Source organism: Abramis brama, assembly GCF_963993115.1.
Source record: "Abramis brama genome assembly, chromosome: 21".
In the NCBI taxonomy this organism is placed as follows: Eukaryota; Metazoa; Chordata; class Actinopteri; order Cypriniformes; family Leuciscidae; genus Abramis; species Abramis brama.
This window is the reverse complement of record NC_139983.1, coordinates 2,364,719-2,386,197: the sequence shown is the minus strand read 5'-3', so window position 1 is coordinate 2,386,197 and position 21,479 is coordinate 2,364,719. Positions and strand designations below refer to the sequence as shown.

Here is a 21,479-nt window from a genome sequence, read left to right as displayed (position 1 = left end):
CCTAACATCGCTGCATTATGTAAGAACATCCAGGCACATCCCTCACATTGATTAAACTGGTGATGTGGATGGAGAGGTGGTAGGCCTATTCTGTGTGGTTTACTACAATTTAAAAAAATAAATATTAATAAAAAAAAAAAAAACTTGTTGTTAACAATTGGTGGTGTTGGGGGTACTCCGGAAGATCTATAATGTCTCAGGGGGTACATGCCTGTTAAAAGTTTGGGAACCACTGCCTTAGGGGAACCAACTCCCTAGCTCCGCTCCGCAGCCAGTAGAGTTGCTTCAGGAATGCGCTGGACCGTCTGAAGGCGTTATACCAGCCATATCCTTTGGGGCTTCTCCTGACGATCAGATGTCAATCGCTGCATCGGAGGGTGAACCAGACCCCTTTGGAGATGACGATTCGGCTATGCTGCCTCCTTTGGGAACCATAGCGCTACCCAAGTCAGATCCTGAGATTATGGCTATGCTTTCCGAGGCCGCTGAGAGGATCGGGCTTGAGTGGAACCCATCACCATGTCCCGAACCCTCACGGCTGGATGATTGGTTTCTGGTCCGTGCTGGTTCTCAGTCCCACGAGGTGCACGAGAAATTTTCGACTAAAAATCGACTAAAAATTACGTTAGAAAAAAAAAACGTTAAATTAATTAATGCGCACTGTGCGCAGTACTTGGTAGCCTTGTTGTCCGCCTAAATGAATTATAAATAAACATAAACAACTAGTAGGCTATTTGCAGTATATTAAATCGTATTGACCTAATTATTTTGCACTGAAATGAGTCTGACACTTGAGTCTGTCAGCTCTGACAGCGCTGCATCACGTGCACCTGCGCAATATCATAGCTTATGATTTCCGAAAATAGTACTATGTTGTCAACTAGTGATATCATCACAAGAACTGTTGAGGAATATGCAACATAATTTAGACAATTATTTTTGTCATATGTTATAATAATAAGTTATAACTGTCAGACACTATCATTTCACCGTGCATGTCCTCGCACCGAGCGAGGCTGAACATGAGCTCAGCTTCGCAGCTGAGACACGAATAGACTATTAACTAAAGCTTTTACTCTTAATAAACACAAAAGGCACGTCCACTTTAATAAAAAAAGAATATTTATTAAACAAACCAGATCAAGAGCAGAAACGAAATAAAGTGCATAACTGAAAAATAAAGCATCCTAGGCTCAAAACTAACACAACCAACAGCACAGCGCAATTGCGCATTAGGCTCCAAATAAAAAATAAAAAGGTTAGGTTATCACACTAAAACATTGAAATATGCAAATTCTGATATGTTCATATAGCCTACTCAAAACAGACAGGGCAAGCTAACGCAGACAAGTGAGCTTACCACTTTTAGATGATATGTCATGTTTGTCGTCGAGCTGTGGAAAACTGTTGCTTGCAAACTTTGCATTCGACCTTTTTCCTGTTATCAATTTTAACAAAATGCTGCCACACTGTCGATTTCTTTGTTGTTGACATGTTAGAAGAGGACTGACTATTAAACGCTCTCACAATTAAATAAATAATATTCAGCATCAAACCTTCTATGCTCGACGCTCTCTCTTGGGTTGGGCTAATCCAAAAAAGGTGAAAACAAGGGGGGTGTTTTGAAGACAGACTGTTACAGTGAAACAAGGGTACTCTGAAAACACCCCCATTAGCAGTTAGTGCTTTCCACCTGATGAAATGAGCGCGCCTCAGCGCGGCAAAACTGATGAAATAAACGCGGCAGAAAATCGACCAATCAGAATTTTGGTCGAACCAGAACGTATCGACCAATTAATCGACTAATCGACTAGGACAGTACAGCCCTAATAGACATTAGACAATATATAAACATCATAAACCAATAAATAAATAAAATAGATAAATAACATTGCTCTGTGACATCTGTGCATTGTGTTCCTCTGAACGATGGCTGCTGGAACAAAACTATTTTGATACCGCTTTGTTCTGCACTTTGGGACTATAAACCTTTGTCTAGAGGGATGAAGATGAAATTCACTGTGCAAAGGGTGTGAATCATAATTTAATATTGAGCCAGTTATCCGCTGTAGCTGTCTGGTGTACAGGGATACTGGGTTAAGCTGTGACGCACCAATCAGCTTACTAGACCATTTAACAATTTGATTTAGTTTCTGTTCTTTAAGGATAGGTTCCCAAACCATGACACCAAAGAGAAGGATAAGATTTATTGAATAAAAGCATGATAGAATGCAACCATTAAGGTTTTGTCAATGTTAAAATGTTAAATAATTTTTTTCCCTCAAACAAAACAAGCGCTGGTGCCCCTTTTTGCACACAGCTTCACAATTTGCCTCAAAGTTCAGTTTTGAATCGATAATTGTCTGAAGATATTTGTAAGATTGGGTACATTCAACTGTCTGACCTTTAATGGATGTGACTTCATGCGTGTGGCCATGTTTTCTGAAATCAATGATCATAATGTATCTTTTGTTTTAGATATGTTTAATTGAGGGTAGGACGTTTACCCCTTCATAGTGTGTTTATATATCCCATGTTTTTTGAGATTAATTCGGTTGAAGAATGCGGTTGTCACTCCCATAAAATACTGAACGTGTGTATAGAATGGGATTAAGCACTAAAAGGTGAACTGACAACCAAATTTAGATTCACTGTGTACATGGCTCTTTTTAATGTTACTTTTTTATGTTTTTTTCTTACAGAAACGCAACTAAAATCACCATGTGCCGCTGTTTTCTGTTTGCCTCATCACTGGCTTGTTCTAATGCTGGCACTAGGAGCGTTTGTGATCATGCACACTGTTGTATAAGGTAATGTTGCTGTTGATGCAGAGAAGGCAGTGTGTGTTGCTTCAGTCTGAAGGCTGCATCTCCCAGCAATTTTTTTATTCTTCCAGTTCATCAGCAGTCATGAATGGCAAGTCAGAATCATAAAACTTTGAAGAAAAGACTTTGGCTATTCCTGTTGACTGTATAAGTTTGTTTTATATGTTTATAGCTGAAGCACTTTAGTTTATACTGTCAGCTTTTAAGCTTTGAATGTTTCACAAAAAGTAAATGTTTGGTAAACCTGCACAACTTTGATACACAAGATTATAACATGCAAGAGGTGATGCTTGTGTGTAATTTTATTGTGATATTTGCATTTCCATAGAAAAGATTACATTGTCAATTATCAGTAAAGTTTGAAAGCAGTAGTTTATCTAAGCAGCCTTGAACTTCACATTGTAATACACATAGTATCCGTTGTTGTACATGTAAAGTTTCTGATCGGCAGGATTGTAGTCCAGGTACACGTAAAATTCCTGGAACTTCTCAAAGCGAATGCTAACGTGGCTTTCCTCGTTTTTATTGGTGTCATAAGTGTAAAAGATCTCCTCTGTTTGGGTATCTACTGACCTGGTCGCGTACAGAACGCCGCATATCATGAATGCGTTTGTGATTGACTGCTTGTATTCACTGGTCTGCCAAACCTGCTCTACTTCAAATGTCTCCTCGTTGATCTTCCCTAAAACCAGGTTACCGTTCGATTCCTCTGTGGCGTACGTTACCCACAGGCCGGACTCATCGGCTGCGAAGTCCAGATTCTGGTTGGCCGAGTAATGGTATGAGAATCTGGCGCTGGCCTTGGGAATAACCTTGTTCTGAGCTGTTACACTGGTCATGTTGAACTTTGCCATACCAAAAGTGCTTCTGAACTGATAGTACAGGGTGTTTTCTCGCACAACGTAGTTGTTTCCAGTGCCTTGCCAATCATATTGATATTTGACATAAAGCTCATGTGTCTTAAAGGCCTGTCTCATGATCAGCTTGTAGTAGTCTGAGTACTGTGTGATTTTAGTGACCAGAGTGTCCGCATAGCCGTAGTACCAATGCATGTTCTCAGAGCCAGGCAAGGGCTTGGAGTCTTTACCCCATCCTCCATACTTGAAACCTCCATTTAAGTCTGCATTTAGCTGGCTGATGACGGGTTTTCCAATCCTGAGAATGCCTCCATGCTTACAGGACCCTTGGAGATTTTGGACAAAAAAAAAAAACCTTTTATAATAACACTTAATTTGTTAACATTAATGCATTAGCTAACAATTAATGCATGTAGTTAACAAATTAAATCTGACTGTAAATGTTTAATTGTGAAGTATAATTGACATTTAACCAGGTCACATTATTTATTTAAAAATTGGATGAACGGTCTAGGAGGTGGAAAAAATAGATTAGGTTGTGTCCTAATTCACATACTTATGCTCTATTCTATGCCATTTTGTATTATAAATTGAGCGATTAGTGTATTCACACTGGAAAGTCCAAAAAGAAAAAGTGCACTTTAAATAGTGTGGAGTTTTGGACCCCTCATGCATTCGACTATCCCAGCTTTAGTTGCGTAGCAGAGTGGGAGGGGCTTCAGACTCCGATGATGAATGACAAAATAATCTTTTATAACTAATTCATACACTAGATGGTTAAGTACACAGTGCAGAGTATAAGTGTGTAGTGCGTCAATTTGGACACAACTTCAAAATTTCTGAAAAAAATCATGATGGAAAATGACATAGTAACGTAGGGGTGCAGTCGAATCTTGAGGCAAATCAAAGGATAATTTTGTTACTAGCCCTTAAAGGATTAGTTCACTTCAGAATTAAAATTTCCTGATAATTTACTCTCCCCACACATCATCCAAGATGTTCATGTCTTTCTTTCTTCAGTCGAAAAGAAATTCGTTTTTTGAGGAAAACATTCCAGGATTTTTCTCCATATGCAAGAATGCAAGATTTTGAAGTTGGACAAGAAGTTTTTCGGCCTTCCCTACATTTTTGAAGCGGAAAACGCGTGTCCTTCCAATGTGATTACGCATCTGACAGATACAATTTTATTTTATTTTTTTAGAAAGATAAGACATGAACATTCTTCGGCTGGGATCGTGTAGAGCCTTTGAAGCTGCACTGAAACTGCAATCTGGACCTTCAACCCGTTGGACCCCATAGTCACTATATGGGGAAAATCCTGGAATGTTTTGCTCAAAAACCTTCATTTCTTTGCGACTGAAGCAAGAAAGACATGAACATCTTGGATGATGTGGGGAGAGTAAATTATTAGGAAATTTTAATTCTGAAGTGAACATCCTTTTTAAGGTTCAAAAGTTATTAGCATAAACATGAATACAAGTTTGGTCAGCTAGTGGCGCTAGAGGGATTGAGTTAGAGACTCCAAATTTGCTGTGGATAATGTTGAGACTGTCCTCTATCTCTTTGCCAAATGTCATTACATTCCCTCAAGTGGTTCTGTAGACTAAAGATCAGAAGAATAAGAAAATTAATGGATACTAGAGATGCCTACGCACATTTAGTGTAATAAAATAAAATAATAAAATCCTTCTTGTTACATGTATCATATAAAACACTTCAAATAAGGCAAAGGTGTATAATTTTCTCAGAAAATGAGTATTAGCCTACCTATTTGTGCATTAGAGTAGTCTTCCTTATCATCCTGACATTTCTCCAGTTTCCGCTGAAGTTTGGCGAACTCGATGCGAATCACTTCTAAGTTACTTCGGTCGTAGCTCTCCAGTTGGTCCACAACTAAACTCATATTGCGAATCTTACAAAAGAAAACAAATTAGAGTCATGCAAACACTATAATGCCATGTTTTGTGTAAGTGAAGGAAGTTTCACCTCTATGAAAAGACTCTCGAAGGCGGGTGAAGAGGAGTTTAGAGATGTTTTCAGTTGCGTGACCAGAGCCTCAAACTCTCTGAGCTCAATGCGGAGGAGCTCAAACTCTAGTTTGATGTACTTGTCCAGTCCGCTCTCCAGACTCTCCACGCGAGCCGTCAGGTTGGAGAGCTGGCCGAGGAGAGTGACTAGCTGAACTTTCAGACTGCTGACCTGAGCACATTAAATATAATTTAAAAAAATGAGAAATGGATGATTAGCATAGCAAAATGCATTGATTTAATTGACTTTTAACAGCGAGATGGAGAATATTTTTAGTTGTTAATGTTAACGGACTCTTCTGTCAGTTGGTAGAACTCGTCAAATAAAACAGATATGAACAGGTTGTGTGACGCCCTCATCCTCTACTACACTAGGTCAAAGAAAATACGACAAGGATGAACAAGGTCTGTGCTGTAAATTATAGTAGTAGTTAATAAGGTGCACAGAGTGTCAAAATGATTGGTGACCTCTTGACCTTGCCACACCCACTGGACCACTGAATGGGTAGGCCTACTATGATATTAGACCACATAGCCTATAATAAAAGATAATGAATTCCAAACCTGAACCAAACATATTTTGACAACAGTCTGTCATTAGTCTTTAGTCTGCCACAAAAAAAACCAAAACATTAAAATCATGAACTCAAATGTCATGGTGAATAAAATGACCCACTCCTCCTGGTACCTGCAGAGACGTTTTTGCTTTTTAGCGGCGTGTTGAGGTTCCGGTACACCAGCCATGTCAACGAAACGAATGAATGAAAATTAGCCTATCAATGCAAATCTAAATTCGCGCCTTTGGTATCTTTGTAGAACTTTAAAAAAAATAAACAGAAAAGATGCTGCAGCCATTGAGCAGCCGGCGGGGGCTGGCTGCAGGACGACTCAACCTTCATGGGCAGTTTTTAATGTTTTATCAGACAACAACTACTCAAGATTTTGCTTAAGTATAATTTTTTCGGGACAATTAGGGCCGGATTCGGGATTCGGGACAACAGCTTAGATTTCGGGACTGTCCCGAATTATTTGGGACGTCTGGTGACCCTAGGGTGGTCAGTGATCAGGATGAGACATTGTGAATGTTTTGTTAGTGCTGAATTTATTTCAAATTCTAATCTTAAAAGTATATATTATACTTCTTAGATATTTTAAAAATAAAAGATGTTTTAAATTAAATGTAATGAATTCTTTAAAGTCTTGATAAAAAAAAAAAATTCTACATCGATGGTCTATGGAAAAACTTGACTTAAACTTAAAGTATATTTTTTATTTATCATGGGGTATGTAAAATACTTTAAAATTTGAAGTGTCACAAGTCATCTCACACATGTGAAATGTTCAGTATATTCTTAAAGGGATACTTCACCGATTAGCATTAAGCTTTGTTGTTATGGGAAGGAGGAGGCGGGAACCTGCGAACATTTAAAGACTTTAATGACATAAAATAAAACAAATATAAAACGAAAGTAAAAGACAGCAGCCCCTCACGGACGACTGCTGTCACATCAAATAAAACATAAACATCAAATAAACTCCAGGCTGGCCTCTCTCGATCTCCACTGTCGTCGCTCCTCCTTTATGCTTCCGCTTCTCCATGAGAGATACGAGACCGGTGCGTCTCACAGGTGTCGCTCATCAGTTCTCCCACGGCCCTCAGCCTCGTCCAGCTCGCCACAGTGAACATAATGAATGGCGACTGTAGAACGCAAAAGCTGAATCCCGGACATTTTGGGCGATCTCGAAATCCCGGCCGGACATGTCCGAAGAGCCCGGGCAGACTTGAGCTGTGGGCGGACTAACTCGTCACGGAGACTCACGATAAAAAGGCGTGTTTTCAGTTTCGAGTCAACTAGTAGCCTAGTTGTATAATTTCTTCCGATACTGCCCTCTGTAACCGGTAGGCGTGGCTTGGGAGTGGCCTCGTATAGGGCAGCGAAGCAAGTGCATTCTGGGAGTTGTTGTCTTTCATCCACATGAGCCAAAAATACATTTTCTGGCTTTTCTCAGTCTAGAAGGCACCAAATTCTAAAATAATTTCACATTTCTACTACATAAATGACCCAATTTAAATACACATTCATCTTTCCAGCGAAGTATCCCCATAAGAAATTCACCACATAGCCCTATCTTCAGAGAGAGAGAGAAACAATGCCTCAGGCGGCCCCCATTGACGGGATGCTTAAAAGGTCCTTCCGATCACCGCCGTGTCTTCAGATAAATAAGTTACTTGAGTATCATTAATGATAGTTTCAGGATATAGGGTGACAGACCAGATGAGCCTTTGGGCATCATGTCATAAAACGTACTCAGTGATTGCTTCTCCACTGAATTCGCTTTTGTTTAGCATCTGCGCAGCCTACGGGCACAATGCTTTTCCCATTCATCACGCACATTGATAAAAATACTGCTGCGTCAATGAATTACTCCTGAGAGCTTTAAAAAATACACAATAGGTCTCTGAGCACCTCTGTGAATCACATCGTAAAATGATGTCCGCTGAATTATCCATTGTTTCGTATCCTTGCAGCTTATGTCTGTGACATTAAGTTTTCCTCACAGACCATAGAGCACTGAGGACATCTGGCGCTCAAACTCTGTCATGTATATAATGATATGTATACACAACAAAAATATCTTAAAAGTTGCTTATATTATAATACAATCATATATGTGTATATATACAGTGGGGAGAACAAGTATTTGTTACACTGCCAATTTTGCAGGTTTTCCCACTTACAAAGCATGTAGAAGTGTAGTGTAGAAGTGTAATTTGTATCATAGGTACTCTTCAACTGTGAGTGACGGAATCTAAAACAAAAATCCAGAAAATCACATTGTATGATTTTTAAGTAATTAATTTACATTTTATTGCATGACATAAGTATTTGATACATCAGAAAAGCAGAACTTAATATTTGGTACAGAAACCTTTGTTTGCAATTACAGAGATCATACGTTTCCTGTAGTTCTTGACCAGGTTTGCACACACTGCGGCAGGGATTTTGACCCACTCCTCCATACAGACCTTCTCCAGATCCTTCAGGTTTCGGGGCTGTCGCTGGGCAATAAAGACTTTCAGCTCCCTCCAAAGATTTTCTATTGGGTTCAGGTCTGGAGACTGACTAGGCCACTCCAGAACCTTGAGATGCTTCTTACGGAGCCACTCCTTAGTTGCCCTGGCTGTGTGTTTCGGGTCGTTGTCATGCTGGAAGACCCAGCCACGACCCATCTTCAATGCTCTTACTGAGGGAAGGAGGTTGTTGGCCAAGATCTCGCGATACATGGCCCCATCCATCCTCCCCTCAATACGGTGCAGTTGTCCTGTCCCCTTTGCAGAAAAGCATACCCAAAGAATGATGTTTCTACCTCCATGCTTCACGGTTGGGATGGTGTTCTTGGGGTTGTACTCATCCTCCTTTCTCCAAACATGGCAAGTGGAGTTTAGACCAAAAAGCTCTATTTTTGTCTCATCAGACCACATGACCTTCTTCCATTCCTCCTCTGGATCATCCAGATGGTCATTGGCAAACTTTAGATGGGCCTGGACATACGCTGGCTTGAGCAGGGGGACCTTGTGTGCGCTGCAGGATTTTAATCCATGACGGCGTAGTGTATTACTAATGGTTTTCTTTGAGACTGTGGTCCCAGCTCTCTTCAGGTCATTGATCATGTCCTGCCGTGTAGTTCTGGGCTGATCCCTCACCTTCCTCATGATCATTGATGCCCCACGAGGTGAGATCTTGCATTGTGCCCCAGACCGAGGGAGATTGACCGTCATCTTTAACTTCTTCCATTTTCTAATAATTGCGCCAACAGTTGTTGCCTTCTCACCAAGCTGCTTGCCTATTGTCCTGTAGCCCATCCCAGCCTTGTGCAGGTCTACAATTTTATCCCTGATGTCCTTACACAGCTCTCTGGTCTTGGCCATTGTGGAGAGGTTGGAGTCTGTTTGATTGAGTGTGTGGACAGGTGTCTTTTATACAGGTAACAAGTTCAAACATGTATAGTTAATACAGGTAATGAGTGGAGAACAGGAGGGCTTCTTAAAGAAAAACTAACAGGTCTGTGAGAGCCAGAATTCTTACTGGTTGGTAGGTGATCAAATACTTATGTCATGCAATAAAATGCAAATTAATTACTTATAAATCATACAATGTGATTTTCTGGATTTCTGTTTTAGATTCCTTCACTCACAGTTGAAGAGTACCCATGTTAAAAATTACAGACTTCTACATGCTTTGCAAAATCGGCAGTATATCAAATACTTGTTCTCCCCACTGTACACATTCATCTTTCCAGCGGTGAAGTATCCCTTAAGAAATTCGCCCTATCTTCAGAGAGAGAGAGAGAGAAACAATGAAATAATTTAGAGCCTGTGATGCCTCAGGCTGCCCCCCATTGACGGGATGCTTAAAAGGTCCTTCCGATCACCGCCGTGTCTTCAGAGAAATAAGTTACTTGACAATCATTAATGATAGCTTCAGGATATAGGGTGACTGTAACGTGCTGGAGAAAGCAGGCGAAGGCGAGGATCTATCTGCAGGGTTTTAATGAAATAACACATATAGAACAAATAATAAAGAACTCCAGGGATAAAGAAACAAAACCACGAGAATGACCGAACTAGAAGCAACCATACATGTACAACAACTGACAAAGTAACAAGTGAAACACAAGGGCTATAAATACACAGGGGCAAACAAGCTTAACTAGGAAATGAGGAAACAAGATGCACCTGGGGAGACTACTCGACATGAAAAACTACATAGGACTACAAGACTTAGCACAAGACAGGAAATGACAAAAGTACACACAAAACAAGTGGAACACAAGACAGGAATTATGACAGTGACAGACCAGATGAGCCTTTGGGCATCATGTCATAAAACGTACTCAATGATTGCTTCTCCACTGAATTCGCTTTTGTTTAGCATCTGCGCAGCCTACGGGCACGATGCTTTTCTCATTCATCACGCACATTGATAAAAATACTGCTGCGTCAATTAATTACTCCTGAGAGCTTTAAAAAATACACAATAGGTCTCTGAGCACCTCTGTGAATCACATCGTAAAATGATGTCCGCTGAATTATCCATTGTTTCGTATCCTCGCAGCCTATGTCTGTGACATTATGTTTTCCTCACAGACCATAGAGCGCTGAGGACATCTGGTGCTCAAACTCTGTCATGTATATCAAATTTAAATGTTAAAGATTAAAAACAATAAGTAGAAATAATTAATATAAACACTACAAAAATATCTTAAAAGTTGCTTATATTAAAATACAATCATATGTATACATATAATACTTACATAATTATGTAATATTAATTATATCAAGGAAAGCGATTGATAGTGTTTACTAACCGAAATATGCAAATATACTTTTCCATATTAGTGTGTGTATATATGTGTATGAAATGAATATATATATATATATATATATATATATATATATATATATATATATATATATATATATATATAATATTATTATTATTATTATTATTATATATTATTTCTCTGAAGACACGGCGGTGATATATATAATCTAAACACATATTATTCATACCATTATTTCTTTTTGATTTGAGTTATTTAATTATATCAAGAATGCCTTACACCGTGTCCTAACTACACGCGACGCAACGCGCGATAAAAGGTATCTTTTCCATGTTAATCAGAATTTTTGTCCTAACCAGGCGCGACGATTCTAATTTAGAAACGGTTTCTATTTTTCTGCGACGTCGTGCTGGAACAACAAACACAAAGTGTGGCGATGATAATCTCAGGTACTGTTCATGTGCTTTATTTAATGTTAAAAGCGTGTAATGTGACTTTGAATATCATTTAGTGCTCCAGCTTTGTAGCTGTAAAAGCAACAATGGATATAATTCACCTCAGATCTTGAAATTAAACAAACGGAAACATGAACGTTAAAACTGTGAACAAACAAGTGTATTATTTGACAAAGATTAGTTTTTGTAACTCAGTAGCCTATGTATTTTTTAAATGGTGTAATATTTGTGAATTTGATTATGTAGCTTCTACTTATCCATTTTCTTGCGAGTGCTGTCAAGATTACTCTCTAGTGCTGTGCACTTGCCGTGAGACTCCGCCCACACGCTGTTCTGATTGGCTGTGATTTTTGATTGACGTTGTGGCGTCTCACAGTCGCGTCTAGTGTGGACAGACACACTGCCTGTCGCTGGAATCGTATCGCGTCACGTGTAGTTAGGACACGGTGTTACACATAAAACAAAAAGGCATCAAATACAATCGAGGATAAAAACACAAAGTCAAGGACTTATTTCCATTGTGGTCCTCAACACATAACATCAGGACAAGACACTTACAAATTGTGTGATAATCAATGACATAAAAAGTGCCAAGTCATCAGTGTACAGAAATGTTAAAAATAAGGACGGTCCGAGAATACTTCCTTGTGGAACGCCACATTCAACTATACAAGGGTCTGACAGGACTCCCCCTAAGACCACCAATTGTTCCCTCCCTGATAGGTAAGATCTAAACCACCTACAGGTGGAGTTGTCTGCCCCTAAGGCCTCAAGTTTGGCAGTCAGTCTGTCATGATTCACCGTATCAAATGCCGTTTGAAGATCCAATAACACCATTCCGCAGAGATTTCCATTATCTATTTCCCTGCGTATGGTGTTGGATAAATAGAGTAGGCATGATTCGGTAGAATGTGACTTCCTGAATCCGGATTGGAATTTAAACATGAAGTTGTTTTTATTGAGCAATCTTTCAAAAAATGTGTGCAATAAAATTGAGACCGGTCAGTAATTACCAGGATCGTGGCTGTTTCCCTTTTTAAAAAGGGGGACTACCTTGGCCCTCTTGAGATCATTGGGGAAAACACCAGTTTCAACAGACAGGTTAAAAACATGGGAGATGTATGGGGCATTTGGGCAGCGGCATCTCGTAAAAAAACGAGGGGATAACCCATCTAACCCAGGGCCCTTAGAGCAGTCTAGCTGTAATAGCTTTTTTCCATCTCCCCTACCTCAACCTTCCGTAAGGAAAATAAGTTGGGAAGTATTCCAAGTTTATTATAGAAAGATTTCACCCTATTAATGTTGAATAACCCATAGGAAGGTCGAAGATTTGAGACCAGCTGTTCTGCTATAGAAGTGAAGTACACTGTTAACCCTTGCTGTAAAAAAAACCCTTGCTGTAAAATTCTGACAATATCATACCATTTTTCATTAAAACAGTAATATACCGTAGAAAACAAAAATGGCCTACAGGAATATACTGTAAATGAACACTCAGAGGCTGTTTTCCCAATCACACCCTATACCCTCATTCACTATTCCCTTAGTTCACTAATATAGTCCCCTTGACAGAGTGAATGAAAAGAAGTGAGTGAATTGAGAAACTGATGAACACTGAAGGACAGAGAAACAGAAACACAAGAACTACAACTGACTTCCAGCCACCGAGTGTGAAACCAGTTTACAAACCAGTTTAACATTATTTATTTCGTACAAAAGTTATTGTTGAGAATTAACAGATATTTAGTTGTTGATGTTTTATTGAAAATAATAAAGTTATTATCACCATGATGGAGATCAGTATTTGTTTTAGTTGGGCTCTTGAACCATTGACTTTATTATATCAGTTTTTCTCTGACTGCTTTAACTATGAGTTTATAAAACATTTGTTATGGCAAGAAAAAGTCAAGAGAAAGATGATAAGGTGTTTATGACTGTTGTGATGATTACATAATCATCCTGGACATGTCTGATTCTCTGATCTTAACCAGTGTAAAAGCTTTGGATTTATGTGTTTTTTCATATTAAACATATCTTTTAATCTATAATGTGAAATACAGCAATGTTTCTGTAATTAAAGTTAGTCTGAAGAATATTGAAATAATGTAGTGCAGTAAAACATTTTGAACTCCTGCTTAACTCAGACACACACAGACATCAACAATCAGCATATGAATCTCAACAATGGTGACAATAAAAACTTTCATGTCGCAATGCATGCTGGGTTCCAGGATTGTATAAAACTCCCAGCATGCACTCCTGCATGAATAAATAAATACAAATAAATTATTGCCACCATTGATGAGAGACATATGCAGATTTTTGATATTTCTGTGTTTCTACAAGACAGTCCCCTGACAACCTTCAAAAGACAGCTGAAAACCCATCTCTTCCGTGAGCACTTAACCGCATAAAAAAAAAAAAAAAAACACCTCCCCTTTCCGTCTAAAAACCTCACCTATCGGGCTTATGCTACTCTGAATAATGCCTGAACTTCGTATCTTGAGCACTTCTTGCGCTGTTTTTGTTTTTGCCTCTTCATGATGACTCGCTTAATCTAGTCCTAGTTTGTAAGTCGCTTTGGATAAAAGCATCTGCTAAATGACTAAATGTAATGTAAATGTAAGACATTGTAGCTCTGTTTCTTTTTTAGGCTGTGCATTATGTGTTAAAAAAATATATCATTGTAACTTATTACTATGGTTTCACAGTGGTGGTAATATAACACTTTTGATACAGAATTAAAAACTGAAAGAGATTTAGTGTATGAACAGGCTGTACGATGATTTTTTCATCATAATCAGTATAACTGGAATCATTCACAAACTGTGTGTGCACAAGTGCAAAGACACAGGTCATTCGGCCAGTGAAATACTAATGTTAAATAGTCAAGGGTCAGCATCCCAACTAAAGCAAACACTGATTTCCATCATGGTAACTTCAAACCAAACATTTTCAATTAAACATCTCAATAACAACTTCTGTAGATGTATGACAGAAATAAAGTCATACTGTTAATAATAAGTGTAATCTCAGCTCGAAATCCCCAGCCAACAGCAACATAACCGCTATTTGGGCGAGACCCTGGTTAGTTGAGTGTCTCTTGCCTTTGTCTAACGAGGACGGGGCACTAGCATAGCCATTTACCAGCAACTTTGAGTATAGTACGTGTTGGCTTCTTGCCGCAGGTGTAAACAAACATACCTCAGCCCCCGAAGATAGGATTGCATGCCTTGTTTAAACGGCAGATGCCCGCTGCTGTCGTGCCTGCTCTGTGGCGGCCATCTTGTTTTGGCCATCTAATAAATATTTTAATCCTTAAACAAGCGAAAAGCTTTATTTTTGTTTTGTAAATCCATGAAAAGGAACATATATTTTTTGCAAGAGACACATTCTTGTGTAAACGATGAAAAATTCTGGCGTAATCAGTGGGGGAGCACTATTTCTTTCTGTCATAACTCCAGTTCATCAGGTGGGGTCGCTATATTACTTAATAGTGGATTTCAAGGAAAGGTTATAGAAACGCTTTCTTCAGGGATTAGAAGGTGGATTATCTCAGTTATTCACTTGGATAGCAATTTTTTAATAATGATTAACATATATGGGTTCAATAGTTCTGCAAACAACAAAACTCTATTTGATAGTATAGTCATTTATATAAGTAATTTAAAACTTAAATATCCCTCTGCTTTTATTTTATTTGGTGGCGATTTCAATGAGGCACCAGATTTAGTTGCTGATAGATTTCCGCCTAGAAATGTGTCTAACAGCGTCAACCACCTAATAGCAAATCTCTGTAATTGCCTGAACCTGATCGATGCACACAGATATTTAAACCCCGATATACACATGTACACTTGGTTTAAATCAGATTTTTCTCAAAAATCACGTATAGACCTGTGGCTGATATCAGACTCTTTAATTTCATTTTTGGTATCAGCAGAAATTTCACCCTCACCTCTTACAGATCATGCAGTAATTGACATTACTTTATCGGATGATAAATCCAAGCGGAGAAGAAAAGTGAACCCTGGGTACTGGAAGTTAAATTGGTCCTTTTTATTGTCTGAATCATATTGTCAGGAGATTGAGAAAATCGCAGAGAGTGTTAAATCTCAGACTAATATCTCGGCCATTTCTAAATGGGAGCTATTTAAATATGAATGTAGGAAATTCTCGGTTAAATTTGGGAAAAATAGAATGTCTGTTAAAAATAAGGAAATTACAGACTTAATTAAAAAAATAAATGAAATATTAAAGAACCCTAACCCGGGTGAGGATGACAAGGAATCTCTTTATACTTCACAAGCCTGTCTGGATGATCTTTTTCTAGAAAAGGCAAGGGGCGCATTTATTAGGTTGAGATCAAAATGGCTTGAGTTTGGGAAAAAAAATTCTGCCTACTTTTTCAACCTAGAGAAGAAACGCGGCAGTAATAAAAAAATCTCTTCTCTATATATTAATAATACATTATCTAATGTCCCCTCTGTGATTTCTTCCCATGTTTTTACATTTTATCAAAATTTGTATACTTCCTCTTTTGACCCCAATGCTTCATCTTTGTTTTTTCATAAGATTCAATCTGTTATTCCTAAAATTAATGACCAAAATAGGAAAATTTGTGAGGATCCTTTTAATATAGATGATCTTTATAATATAGTCAAAAGAATGCCAAATAATAAATCCCCAGGGCCAGATGGGTTACCTTTTGAATTTTTTTAAGTCTTTTGGGATTCCATTAAACTTCTTCTTTACGAAGCCCTTATTGAGTGTTCAATGAAAGGTGAATTGGCAGAATCAATGAAACAAGGTCTCATGTCTCTTATACCCAAGCCTAATAAGGATAACAAATTTTTAGATAATTGGCGCCCGGTCACCCTTTTGAACTCTGATTATAAGTTATTGGCTTCTATATATGCTGAAAAGCTCAAGCCTTGTTTGGCAGACATCATTTCTGACACTCAATCTGTTTTTCTAAAAGGTAGACATATCTCTAATAATATTAGATTAATTATAGATATTCTTGATTACTCTGAATTTATAAACAAAGAGGCTTTAATTTTGTTTATCGACTTCTACAAAGCATTCGATACAGTTGAGCATTCCTTTATTTTTGAAGCCCTTTCTAAGTTTGGTTTTGGTTGTTCTTTTATTAAAATGATTCGTACACTTTATAATGGTATTAACAGTTGTGTCTCTTTAGCTTCCGGAACTTCTCCCTGATTTTCAGTGAGCCGAGGTATTCGCCAGGGATGCCCCATCTCTCCTTTTCTTTTTCTATTGGTAAGCTTCTAAGTTTGTATATAAAACATTCAAATATTGAGGGTATAAATATTGGTGAGAATACTTTAATAATTAGTCAGTTAGCTGACGATACTTGTCTCTTTCTTAAAAATGATTTACAAGTCTCTGGTGCCCTAAGCAGTTTTAATCTTTTCTCCAAAGCTTCTGGATTGGTGGTAAATCCTACGAAAAGTGAAATTTTGTATGTGCATGATTCAGATAAAATTTCTGTTGATGGTATTAAAGTTAAACATCAGGTAAAATACCTTGGGATTGATATTTGCAGATCAGGTTCAGAACGTCTTCATAACAATTTTCAACCAAGATTAGATAAAACCAAAAAAATTCTATGTTGCTGGCTGCAGAGAGACTTGACAATTTATGGGAGAGTCCTGCTGTCTAAGGCTGAGGGCATATCGCGCCTAGTTTACCCTGCTCTTTCCCTATTTGTTGATAAAAAAACGATTAAATCTATCGACTCTCTGCTATTCCGTTTTATTTGGAAAAATAAAGTGGAATGTGTTCAAAGGAAATCTTTGATAAGAAGTTACAAGGAGGGTGGTCTTAACGCTTTAGATTTTCAAACTATCAACCAGACATTCAAAATTAATTGGATTAAATATTGTATTTCTAATAATAGTTTACCCTGGTTTTGGATCCCTAACTTAATCTTTAAACACTGTGGTGGCCTTAAATTTTTATTATCTTGTAATTTTAAGTGCAGCAAATTACCTATTAAACTCTCAAATTTTCATAAACAAGCTCTAGAATCCTGGAAGATTGCTTTCAAACATAATTTCTCCCCACACACGTATATTATTTGGAATAATGAAAATGTACTATGTGGTAACAAATCACTTTTTTTCAAGGAATGGGTGGATCAAAATATTCTGTTTGTTTCTGATTTGTTCAGTGCTCAAGGAGACCTTCTTTCTTTTTCTGAGTTTATGTCCATGAAAGGTGCTGTGATTTCTGTACGAGATTTTAATAAGGTGACTAAAAGTATTTCTGTCAGTGTAAGAACTTTGTTTAAAGCGCATTTAAGATACTACTGTTTAAACAACTATATTCCTACACTGGCAATCAATGGTGTTAATGTATTAGATAAAAAATGCAACAATTTCTTTATTAGAAATGCTCTTTCTTCAACTCCAAGATCTCTTCCTAAAGCACGATCTAAATGGAGTATCTGTTATCCAAACTCAGATTTGAATAACTTATGGGCATTTTCTCACAAACTTTTTATCCCTAATAAAATTAAAGAACTCCATTTCAAAATTGTTCATAGATATTACCCTTGTAATTTATTTTTGAGCAGGTTTTCTGAGAATGTATCTTCTTTATGTTCCTTTTGCAATATTGAAGAAGAATCTATCCTACATTTATTTTATCAGTGCCCATTTTCTAAGTCTTTCTGGTCAGATGTTACCTTGTTAGTTTTTTGCTGTTGTAGCAAATTGGTACAAATGTCAGAATCTATCATTTTTTTGGCAGATTTTCATTCTAACGATGTTAATCTTAATTATACGGTATTATTACTTTGTCTTCTGGGCAAGTTTCATCTTCACAAAGCCAGAACCATTCATTGTAATCCTGATTTTAGAATATTCTCCTCTGATATAAAGTCCCTTTTTTCTTCCTTTAAGAAAATGTCAAAACCTTTAAACTCAAAGGTTTCTAAAACAAATATTATCCTTGAGTCTGTTGTAAAGAACCTTTAATGTGTCATATTGACAAACTGTAATATTGTATTGATTTGTGTAGCCTATCTCAATCTCTTTTGATGTCCGTATACCCCCCTTGTTTTATTATTATTTTTCTCTGCTCACTGTTAATGTATGTATTTTTAAATGTGCAATAAAAAAAAAAAAAAAAAAAAAATATTTTGTTTAAAAAACCTGCAGATGGCAGTATTAAATCCCTAACACATAGAGCAATGTCCAAAAACAATTTAGATTTAATTTAGATCATAATTTAAGTGATTTTTTCATAAATCAATTTTTCATGAGCCAATTTATGGGATATTTAAAAGATCTAATTTAAACTTCTAAGATTATACTTTGAAATAAATTCAGCACTAACAAAACATTCACAAAGTCTCACCCTGATCACTGACCACACCCCTCCCCCCTCTGACTCAGAGTCTGTCAAACGCTGGTGTGAGAAGCACTTACTTCACTCTGAGATCTTTTGTATTTCAACTTATTGCAATTTTGTAAACCCCTTCATATGTGTTATGGACATTGATGTGTTAGGAACTACTTCTTAATCTCTCTGAAAATGTAAGATGATTTTATAATTTTTTTGTTTATCTAAAACTAAAATAAATGGTTGTGTTTCAGTAAATTAGAAAGGTGTTTATTTGTATATTGAGTGATATTATCATTTAATTTATATTCTTTTAAAAGAATAGAATTTTTTTCACCTTTTCAACTGTAGTTAGTGTGTAATACCAGTTTGAAGTGTGTGCGTGTGTGCGTATGAGCATGCGTGCATATTGTGATATGGGCTGTTAAAATTTTTCCTTAATCTCATCATTAGAGAGGAGACCCCCATTTACATAAGCATGAGATGGAATGCGGATGCAACTGGATGTCAAAGCTCAAAAATGAATCAAAGGACGTATTATACTCAGGAGGTCATAGGCCAACATAGGCAAACCAATCATCCACTGGGGTCATAGGTAATTTTCATCCCCGGAGGATACCCAAGGTCAAAGGTGACACCGGCCTGGGTGGTCAAGGTCGTCGGTAGGGCATGACCTGAGTGGTTCAGTGGGCATGGCAAGGTCAAGTGGTCACCATCAATCATTTTGACACTCTGTGCACCTTAATAACTACTGATAGTCTGCAGAAAGCCATCAAATTCATTGAGATGACTGAAAACCAATGGAGGCATTTAGAAACTAAATACTCATAAAGTTTTTGGTTAAATTATTAAATTTGTACAAAAAACTGTTGTGGTAATTAGAGGTGTAACAATAAATTGTCACAATATATCACAATACCAAAATGCAACAATATGTATTGTGTATAGTTCACCCACTGTGTGTGAGAATTTTTTTTACAGAGTTTTAGTGTCAGTACTACATTAAACTGCTATATATAATGTTGAATATAATGTATAATAATGCAATGGGGGAATATTAGTGTGTCCTAATAATGCCAGATGTCTGATGTTCCCAGTAAAAGTGTCCTACATTATTTTAAATATATCTAGTCAGTGACAGAGATCAAGCATATTCATCTACAATAATTCAGTATTTTCATCTTCAGAATCATGAATATTGTTATTCTGGTGTCTCTATTGTCCTGTTCATTGGGTTTCAGCACCAAGTCCAAGCCTGTTCATTTACACACACAATGTAGGATTTTACATTGTGCATTTAGCATTTTAATCAACAGTAAATTTTTGGTTAACCTTTTACCATATGTCTTGGAGTATCGCAATAATATCGTATCGTTATACCCCTAGTGGTAATGTGTTGGCTCCAGGGTTATTATAGTTAACTAAAACTAAAACCATTTAAAAAAAAAACTAAAACACCTTCGTTACCTGAAATAAAATAAACATTAACTGGTATAAAATTAAGGAAACATTTCTCATTTTCATTTAGTTTATAATTTGATGTACTAAAATAACTACAACTGAAATAAAATGAATAATCTCTCTCTCTCTCTCTCTCTCTCTCTCTCTATATATATATATATACACATATATATATATATATATATATATATATCATTAATTAAATTTATATATATAATTAATTAAATCAAAACTTTAAATTAATAAAAATGATAAAAGCATCTCTATGATGCTAAAATAACACTGGTTGGGTTGAATATAAAATCCGTTTCTATATAAACATAAATGTACCTTGCTGATGTGGAGTTTGATTTTTACTGAGAGCTGATTTGAGGACGTCTGTATTTGCTCCACACGGTCCGCTGGGAATGAAGTATCAGGCAGGAACACGTTGCAAACACACTGTCCAAACTCCCCGACGGAGCCGTCGACTCTGCCAGAACCCCAATCCTCTAGAGACTGGAGAAACATTATGGGATTATTCATCTTAACGTTAAGATATGTTTGAAAATCAAATCTTTGGAAATGGTTCAGCAATGGATTAAAACTGAGATAGTGAGTGTCAAAGTGACTCTTAGTAAGTCTCTTACCAGCCATGTGTGAGCAGGAGCCGCGAGCAGGAGCACGAGCAGCAGGAGATCCATCATGTGTCCAAATATGTTTCTCTCTCTCAGCTACGGTCTTATATGCAGCATGTTATCAGAACTAATCTACAGCACATGTCTTATTCTCATGACAGTTGTGTTTGACATCCAGGGGATGTACGATGAAGTTCCTCATTAGGACATATGCACACAGTTCATGTTTGCTTAATACGTTGTTTGCCAAACCTGGAGAAGGTTCATGGATTACTGTAATTACATGGCATCACAATGACTGAGTGCTGGTGTGATCCAGACCTCTGTCTGTCCGCCTTTCTGTGCGTCCATCTATTCATCCGTCCATGCTAAAATAATGCAATAAACTTTATGGAGTGTCTAATAAAAAGCAGCATAACTGGTAACACACAATATTTTTTAAATAAAAAAGAAATGTATTTGGGGGTGGCCTTGATAGAGTTATATTTAAGTGTGCTTTTGCCTACTTTGTTTTATTTTC

General features: G+C 37.3%; 2 protein-coding genes across 2 annotated transcripts in view; one reads left to right on the top strand and one right to left on the bottom strand.

Moving 5' to 3' along the window:
• LOC311072354 (uncharacterized protein) overlaps positions 1–21,479 on the top strand; it is a 193,495-nt gene that overhangs the window by 85,808 nt on the left and 86,208 nt on the right. The window lies entirely within an intron of this gene.
• LOC311071798 (olfactomedin-4-like) lies at positions 3,110–21,134 on the bottom strand. Its single transcript, XM_084096335.1, has 5 exons — positions 20,972–21,134; positions 20,673–20,840; positions 5,669–5,881; positions 5,450–5,594; positions 3,110–4,008 (listed from the first exon to the last, which is right to left on the bottom strand). Exons 1-5 carry the CDS (start codon positions 21,026–21,028, stop codon positions 3,203–3,205), a joined length of 1,389 nt encoding a protein of 462 aa, XP_083952461.1. The 5' UTR covers positions 21,029–21,134; the 3' UTR covers positions 3,110–3,202.

What these genes read in the sequence shown, in the direction of transcription:
- LOC311071798 (XM_084096335.1), bottom strand. Translation starts at nt 21,028, where the DNA reads ATGATGGATCTCCTGCTGCTCGTGCTCCTGCTCGCGGCTCCTGCTCAC. An exon ending in TCAAACTCCACATCAGCAAG is followed by an intron (nt 5,882 to 20,672) that starts GTACATTTATGT and finishes TAATGTGCTCAG; the next exon opens with GTCAGCAGTCTGAAAGTTCA. An exon ending in CTACTCTAATGCACAAATAG is followed by an intron (nt 4,009 to 5,449) that starts GTAGGCTAATAC and finishes AAAATCTCCAAG; the next exon opens with GGTCCTGTAAGCATGGAGGC.